Source organism: Alnus glutinosa, chromosome 14 (assembly GCF_958979055.1).
Source record: "Alnus glutinosa chromosome 14, dhAlnGlut1.1, whole genome shotgun sequence".
Taxonomy (NCBI): Eukaryota; Viridiplantae; Streptophyta; class Magnoliopsida; order Fagales; family Betulaceae; genus Alnus; species Alnus glutinosa.
Window position 1 is genome coordinate 247,563 of NC_084899.1, and position 8,729 is coordinate 256,291.

General features: G+C 38.0%; 1 protein-coding gene across 3 annotated transcripts; it reads left to right on the plus strand.

Annotated features, from left to right (window-relative positions):
- Window positions 1–2,655: 2,655 nt before the first annotated feature.
- LOC133858058 (sucrose synthase) lies at window positions 2,656–8,686 on the plus strand. 3 transcript variants are annotated; one of them, XM_062293483.1, is made up of 14 exons: window positions 2,656–2,716; window positions 4,570–4,696; window positions 4,907–5,033; window positions 5,138–5,289; window positions 5,369–5,561; window positions 5,658–5,993; window positions 6,079–6,174; window positions 6,279–6,452; window positions 6,557–6,673; window positions 6,783–6,949; window positions 7,042–7,266; window positions 7,353–7,916; window positions 8,004–8,142; window positions 8,377–8,686. In XM_062293483.1, exons 1-14 carry the CDS (start codon window positions 2,671–2,673, stop codon window positions 8,404–8,406), a joined length of 2,493 nt encoding a protein of 830 aa, XP_062149467.1. In that variant the 5' UTR covers window positions 2,656–2,670; the 3' UTR covers window positions 8,407–8,686. The 3 variants fall into 3 exon arrangements, with proteins under 3 accessions (XP_062149467.1, XP_062149468.1, XP_062149469.1); XM_062293484.1 differs by lacking the exon at window positions 2,656–2,716 and adding an exon at window positions 2,869–3,027; XM_062293485.1 differs by lacking the exon at window positions 2,656–2,716 and adding an exon at window positions 3,796–3,940.
- Window positions 8,687–8,729: the final 43 nt, after the last annotated feature.

The following is an 8,729-nucleotide window of genomic DNA, read 5'->3' on the forward strand; positions in this document are numbered from 1 at the left end:
ATCAACGAATAATGGGAGGCTACCTAGAAAAATAGAAAAGTATATAATGGAAGGCTAGCCCCACAACCCGGTGGGGTTCCTCGTTTTACTTGTTGCACTTAACATTCTTGTTCCAGAAATGCACTGCCAATGTCAAGCGTTAGACTGTTGTAACACCTGTAACCCATAATTCATGCGTACAGCACGTGATTAAAGAACCATGCATCATCAATAAGTCTATGTCCTAAAACCACATATGCAGTTGTGTAGCCAACAGATTTTGAAGAAGCTGGTCTGACCACATTGGATCAACGAAAATATTAGAATTTTAATTAATGGGTCGGCTCCTTTTTTTTACTTACCTCAAAACAACCAACCAACCCCCACCCCTAGAAAAATAGGTCAGGACTCGGGGTTTTCTTTCCATTCAATTCCGTTGAAAATAATTATATTAAAAAAAAAAAAATGCTTCTTACATATTATTAAAAAAGAAAATATATATATATATTGTACCTCATTTCACTAGGTTTATAACAAGAGCGGATGGACACCACCACATAAACCAAGTGTAATAAAATAAGATGAAGGCGTAATATAGAATATTGTTTATTAAAAAAATAATAATACTAAATACCATATTTTTATCTTATAATTATTTTACAATGCTAACGTGATAATTGTGGTTAAAAATGCAATATTTAAATTTTAATGGTTAGTTTAGAATGTCATGCAAAAATTGTAAGATTATTATAAAATAAAAATGTAGTTTTTAACTAATTTTTTTTTTATAAATATATGTACTTTTTACTTTTTACATACTAAAAGAGACGAGTTTCCTCCTGATTCATTTTGGACAGTTCGAAAAGTCAATAGAAGTGCAAACTTCGGTGCCCACTATGTGGCACATTAGGCCGTAGCTCGATTCCAGTCAAGCAGCATTCCCACTTCATCATCAGCATTCTCTCCTGCTACTACTCCGATTGTCAATGTTATTCTAGATCCCGGGCATAGTTTTTCTGTTCAAGTTAATAGTTAGTTGTAAGGTTACTTGTCCGCTTTATTGTATTTCAATCGTACTTATATAAAAAAGATAAAGAAAAAAATCCAATCAAATTCGTATAATACCCTATCCAAACAAAAAATAGTTTAATAATGTCGGTGCTATTTGCCACATCAGACATCAACAACCAAGCCCCATTACTCCGACGACTTTTCTGTCCCTAAAACAATTCTGGGGTCATTCCCAAAACCTACGTGTACGAGTGGGACCAAACGATATCTGAATTGAAAGAAATGATTATATATATTTCACATGTGGATTATACGGATCTCTAGTGGTTAATTTTAAAAATATATATATAAAAAATATAAATATAACATGTCTTATAAATTTTAAAGTTAAATATCTTACATCATTTAAAAATTTTATCTTTTGTTTTTATAGTTTTTATTTTTTTTCATAAGTGGTACATATGATATGAAAAAAGACAAAAATGGTATTTCCGTCCTTTTTTTTTCATCTAAAACTGATTGATTTCTACATTAGCGACACATGACACCATTAAAATTACGATACGTAATCTCAATATTTTTTTAAAAGAATTTATGATACTTTTTTTGAAAAATATAAAATTTGTAGAAGTGACTCAGCCACTCCTTTGGGTCACCCCCACTTTGCCTTTGGAGATGGCCGAACCACTCTCAGGCCAAATGGGGGTGGCTTGTCAAGCTAAATGAGGATGGTTTCGGCTACCCCCTAAAATTGGCCTTGGGGGTAGCTTACCTTGACCAAAATGGGAGTGATCGGCCATCCCATGTGGCCCAAAAGCCCCTCCTACAAATTTTTTATTTTTTTAAAAAAATTAAAATTTTAAAAAAATATATGGGGGCTATATGTTGTAATTTTAATGATGACATGTGTTACTGACGTAAAAATTCGTTAGTTTTTGGACGAAAAAAAGGACAAAAATACTATTTCCTATAAAAGATAAAAATAATATTTTCGTTCATTTTTTTCAAAGAAGACATGTACTATGAAAAAAATAAATAAAATATGATGAAGAGGCAAAAAAATAATTTTTTTAAATTTATTTAACTTATCAGATAAACTCGAGTCCCTCCGGTTACCTCAGCTTTGTCAGGCATGCAATCGCCATATGCCACGTCATCATTAATGAGATGTTAAAAAAAAAAAATGTGTTATTTCACTGTCCCGACATCATGACCCAACACCCGTACGTACCGTGACTGGCGCCCTGTGACTTTCGCTCAGAAAGCACAGTCATCTCTTTTTTTTTTTTCCAGTTTTCAATTATACGAATTGAAATTTTTATCTAATTATGAAATGACGGAGAGGTCCTTGTGTTTCAGTGACATGGCTAGCACTCACATGGGGAGATTTTTGGGATACAAATAATCCGCGCCAAAACCCGTACGACACCTTCCAGAGGAACGGACAAGAAAAATCAAAAGAAAGCAAAACCATCTTTGAGTCAAAGACAACAGGAAGAAGCACAGAAAAACCAGGCGCAACTTTAAAAATTCACATTCACCTAATTAAATATTACTACTAGTATTACATTGATGAAGGCTTTGATAACACGAACAAATTTGTGTAGATAAAGAAATTAAGGAGGGAGAAGGAGGCGGATAAGGGAATGAGTAAAAAAATGGGCCATAGGGAAAGTGGTGATGGTGAAAAGCGGTTTTGTGAAAGCAACAATGAAACCACAGGAAGGTGTGGCGGTAATAATGCCTTATTTTATTTTTATTCTTTTTTCACGGAAACAGAGGCACTATATTCAAATCTAACCCCCATTATTGGCTGCAAGGAAGGTGGAGGGGGAGTATGAGCTCCCTTCTCTTTTTTAGTATATAAGGGTGTCTAGGCCTCTCAGCTCTTTCATCCAAAGCCCCATTTGTGCATTTCTTTCATTCTTCGCAGTCTTGCGTTTCGTGTGTGTTGAAGATCTGCGTTCATTTTGTTTGTTTTTTTTTTTCTACTTCGTCAAGTTCCTGGCATATTCTTTTGGCATTTTTGATTCCTAGGTAAGCGAATCGTCGCTTCAAATCTTTATTATTATTACTATTACAATTGTCTGATCCATATGCTACAATATTATACTTGAATGGATCAATTTTTTTAAACAACTTTTTGTATAATGTTGTTACGGTAAATATCGAACGTACCGAGGGTCATCATTTTCACACCAGCTACTGCAAAAACGTAGTAGAATTAAGGTCTAAAAAGTCTAGTCTGTGATCATCACCAGCACCACCATATGAGACGACAGAGGGCAGGCCCCACCTCTGCCTTTGTAGCTTCTCGGTGCCTTCTCTACCCTCACTCATTCACCGTTCATTAATTGTTCCCAAAGATATTTTATACATGCAGAGGCCCATCGATTGAAATAGAATCTTTTCTAATTTCTCGATCTATACTGTTGGGTTTCTTGCTTGGGGATCAAGGTCGGTGTAAGACTCTAAATGCAATTTCTTGACCCCCACTCTATTTCAATTTTCAATAACGCTCTCTCCTAATTTACGATATTTTATACGCAAATTCTTTGACCGCAAATCTCTGGCTCAATTTCGGAAAGAAAAGACAAGGAGATAACGTATATTTTGAGGTAAAAACAGTAGTACATTTACAAGAGTGTCCCTGTATTCTCTTCTAAGTTCTTAAGATTTGAGAAATACATAAGGCAAAGAAAAGTAAATACGGCGAAACTGTGATGTATTTGACCCAACTACCCTTGTCCCCGCGAATCGCTGAATATCTGAAGATATAATACTTTGACAAAAAAGCAAGAGATTTTACGGTGATTTGTCTTTGGCCACTTTTACCCCTTGCGGTTTCGCGCTCCTTCGCCGTCTATAAATTGCGTAGCCACCACCCTCGTTTCATTCACATTACTCTTTCTTTCTTGCCTCTACGTTTCTCATTTTTGCGTCTCTCTAGGTACCGTACGTCCTGGTTCTTTTTTCTTTCATGCTTTTGTTGTTTTTCTTGTTTCTCCTTTTCAAAGTCTTTTTTTTTTTTTTTTTTTTTTTTTTTTTTTTCTGTGAGAGAAAAATGCGTATTCAAAATGTTATCATGGGTCAAAACTTTCATTCAAGGCAGGAGTTTCTCCTTTGATTTTTCCTTTTCTACATTTCAAAGATGTTTTTCTCTGCTTTGATCCGCTCATTTTATTTTTCCCATGAAGACTAATTTGAGCAGTGGATTTGCGCTTTATTAACTGGCTACCACTCGTGGATATTTATATGTATATTGTTTAATGGTGATTATGGTGTCGCATGCTGCCCAAGGCCACTGGATCATACGCGCATGCAGCACTCATTCTCTGCACTGTTAAGGCAGAAATCTTAGTTGAACCATAAATCGGTGTTTAATATTTTTCTATGTGGTTGGTGGGGTTTGTGGTAGGTTTAGAAATCTATAATAGCCTCCCTTCTAGAATAGTATTAAATCTTCCTCTGTTCGGATCGTTTGACTTTCTGGTGTTTATCCGTCTCCTTAAAAGGTCTGTTTTCTGTTTGGATAAAATTGGATCTGTTGCTTAACACTTGTTTCTTTGCGTTTGCTAGTTGAGCGTTTTCTGAGAATTAAGCTAGTCATGGCGGAACGTGTTCTGACCCGCGTCCACAGCCTCCGTGAGCGTTTGGATGAGACCCTGGTTGCTAACCGCAACGAAATTGTGGCACTACTGTCAAGGTGACTGATCTAACTCTCTCTTGTGCATTTGATTCTTTCTTTTTTCTTTTTTTCTCTTCAACAAAATCACGCTTCGCTTTGGTGATAGTGTGATACAGTTAGTTCAAGTTTTGATGATGACTTGTTGTTTGTTGAAGAACTAGTGGTTTTTTGGGGGGTGTTAATGAGAATAAAACGCATGCTTACATGTGGGTGATGATGGTATTGTAGGATCATAGGCAAGGGAAAAGGTATTCTGCAGAACCATCAGCTTATTGCTGAGGTCGAAGCAATTCCTGAGGCCACCAGAAAGAAACTTCTTGACGGGGCCTTTGGTGAAGTTCTGAGATCGGCTCAGGTAAACATAGATCACATTGGTTTTTTAGCATTCCATTCTTTTCAAAGGCTTTATGGTTGTCAATTAGTCATTTTTTGCTTTTTTTTTTTTTTTGGGTTATTTAGGAAGCAATTGTTCTGCCTCCGTGGGTTGCCTTGGCGGTTCGTCCAAGGCCTGGTGTTTGGGAATACATCAGAGTGAATGTCCACGCTCTTGTGGTGGAGGAGCTGCGTGTGCCCGAGTACTTGCACTTCAAAGAGGAACTCGTGGACGGAAGGTGACTTCTTGTTGTTGGGATTTACTGATCATTTGCTTTAAGACTTGCTGTGTTAACTTTGTTGTTCATCTCTATGCAGCACCAACGGCAACTTTGTGCTTGAGTTGGATTTTGAACCCTTCAATGCGTCTTTCCCCCGCCCAACTCTTTCAAAGTCCATTGGGAATGGCGTGGAGTTCCTTAACCGCCACCTTTCTGCAAAGCTCTTCCATGACAAGGAAAGCATGCACCCGCTGCTTGAATTTCTCAGAGTTCACTGCTACAAGGGAAAGGTCTCTGTCCGTGAACATGTTCTCTTTCTTTTTTCCTCTCATTTGAAAATGTATGACTTCAATTATCTTACAAAATTATTTGGTATTCTTCTGCAGAATATGATGCTCAACGACAGGATTCAAAACGTAAATGCTCTCCAATATGTTCTTAGGAAGGCAGAGGAGTACCTGACTACAATTGCCCCTGAAACACCATATGTTAAGTTTGAGCACAAGTTCCAGGAGATTGGTTTGGTGAGAGGTTGGGGTGACACTGCTGAGCGTGTACTAGAAATGATTCAACTTCTTTTGGATCTTCTTGAGGCTCCTGATCCGTGCACCCTCGAGAAATTTCTTGGGAAAATCCCTATGGTCTTTAACGTTGTAATTATGTCTCCCCATGGGTATTTTGCACAGGATAATGTCTTGGGATATCCTGATACTGGTGGTCAGGTTAGTGAACAAACCTGATCCATTATGTTTAAATTAGTTGTTTTGTGCCAATTTAGGTTGACTAACTACTTGGTTTCTCATTCAGGTTGTCTATATCTTGGATCAAGTACGGGCCTTGGAGAGTGAGATGCTTCTTCGTATCAAGCAACAAGGCCTGGATATTACTCCTCGTATCCTCATTGTAAGCTCTTCTAATGTTTTTGTGGAATACTTTTAGCTCATACATTCATGTTATTTTGTGACTTTTTTCCTCCATTTGATGCTATATTTTATTGCCATTCCCAGGTCACACGACTCCTCCCTGATGCAGTAGGAACCACATGTGGTCAGCGTCTTGAGAGAGTATATGGGTCAGAACATGCAGATATTCTTCGTGTTCCCTTTAGAACAGAGAAGGGCATTGTCCGTCAATGGATCTCAAGATTCGAAGTTTGGCCATATCTTGAGACCTATACCGAGGTAAACTTTAGATTAGAGTTGTTTTTTTGCTCATTTCTAGTGTCAGTACTTCTACCCTTATTGTCCTATGTGATTCTAAAGTTGAACAATTTACTTCTTATTAGGATGTTGGAGTTGAACTTATTAAAGAGTTACAAGGGAAGCCAGATTTGATAATTGGAAATTACAGTGATGGGAACATTGTTGCCTCATTGTTAGCACATAAATTTGGGGTTACCCAGGTTTGTCAAAAGATATTCTTTTTATCTCTTGCGATTCTTGCTGCATTTGGTCAATGATTTTTGCACCCTGAACTACTGAATAATTTTCATGCATTCCTGTCCTTTGCAGTGCACCATAGCCCATGCCCTCGAGAAGACAAAGTATCCTGAATCTGACATTTACTGGAAAAAAATGGATGAGAAGTATCACTTCTCTTCCCAGTTTACTGCTGATCTTATAGCCATGAATCATACTGATTTCATTATCACCAGTACTTTCCAAGAAATTGCTGGAAGGTGATATATCCCTCTTGCATTATGGAATTCGCTCTTGTCGGAAATTGCTATTCTCTCGTGAAACTAATATTGTTTCCCTTCTGTGGTTTCAGCAAAGACACTGTTGGTCAGTATGAGAGTCACACTGCTTTCACCCTCCCAGGACTCTATCGTGTCGTGCATGGAATTGATGTATTTGATCCCAAGTTCAACATTGTTTCACCTGGAGCGGATATGAGCATTTACTTTCCTTACACTGAGAAGGAAAAGAGGTTGACATCCTTCCACCCTGAAATAGAAGAGCTCCTTTACTCCCCTGTGGAGAATGAAGAACATTTGTGAGTCTCCATTTGTTTTGCCACTTATATTTCCAATTCCCATGTCTATTTGTACAAATTGTTATTCATCTACTGCTGTCTAACAGGTGTGTCTTGAAAGACCGAAACAAGCCCATCATATTCACAATGGCGAGACTGGATCGCGTGAAGAACATCACAGGTCTTGTTGAGTGGTATGGTAAGAATACTCGTCTTCGTGAGTTGGTTAACCTTGTTGTTGTTGCTGGGGATCGGAGAAAGGAGTCTAAGGACAATGAGGAGAAAGCTGAGATGACGAAAATGCATGGTCTTATTGAAACCTACAAGTTGAATGGCCAGTTTAGATGGATTTCATCGCAGATGAACCGAGTGAGGAATGGTGAACTCTATCGATACATTGCTGACACAAAGGGAGCCTTTGTGCAGCCCGCTATATATGAAGCTTTTGGCTTGACAGTTGTTGAGTCCATGACTTGTGGATTGCCAACATTTGCTACTTGTAAAGGTGGCCCAGCTGAGATTATCGTACATGGTAAATCTGGCTTCCATATTGATCCCTACCATGGTGAACAAGCTGCCCAGCTCCTTGTTGATTTCTTTGAGAAGACTAAGGCAGACCCTTCTCACTGGGACAAAATCTCTCTGGGAGGTTTGCAGCGGATCCATGAGAAGTAAGTGAACTGCCTTTCCTCATCACTTCTATATCGTTATTGATACTGTTTATATTCAATTTTCTGATTCTTTGTATGGTTCCATAGGTACACATGGAAGATTTATTCTGAGAGGTTGTTGACCCTGACTGGGGTTTACGGCTTTTGGAAGCATGTGTCTAACCTTGATCGCCTCGAGAGCCGCCGTTATATTGAGATGTTCTATGCTCTCAAGTACCGTAAGCTGGTAAGTTTCCATCTAGTTTGAATAATTCCTACACCTTTGTGTTTTGGGTCTACCATGTCAAATTTTTGAGGTGGATTTGAAAATTCGTGCTCACCATGATTTGGGCCAACCTACTGCCTTATGCTATGTAGGTTTTTTAACTACTCAAGATTATGTTAATATCATATGTGCATGCATGCTTGGGTATATGATATATTTGTTCTGGTTATGATCCATTTTCTTGTAACATTTCAGGCTGAGTCTGTTCCTCTTGCTGTCGAGTAAAGGAAATTTGAAGAAGCAAATGAAGGAGGAAGCATTGGGGTGGCAGTGAAGTTTTTTCTGGGTTTTGGGGAATAATGTCCATTGTTTTTGAGATTGTGATTAGACCATGGGACAAGGCTTTTTATTTTCATTTATTTTCTTGATGCTTGTTGGATATATTTGAACTTGGGTGTTTGGCCTCCAAATATCAATTCAAGTCAGAGTGTTGACTTTGTTTGGCTGCCTATTTTGTTGTTTTCAATTAATTTTCAATTATCTTCTTGTGATGGAAGTTAAACAATGCCATTTGTGCCATGCTCTCATCCTCCCAACCATGAGTAATG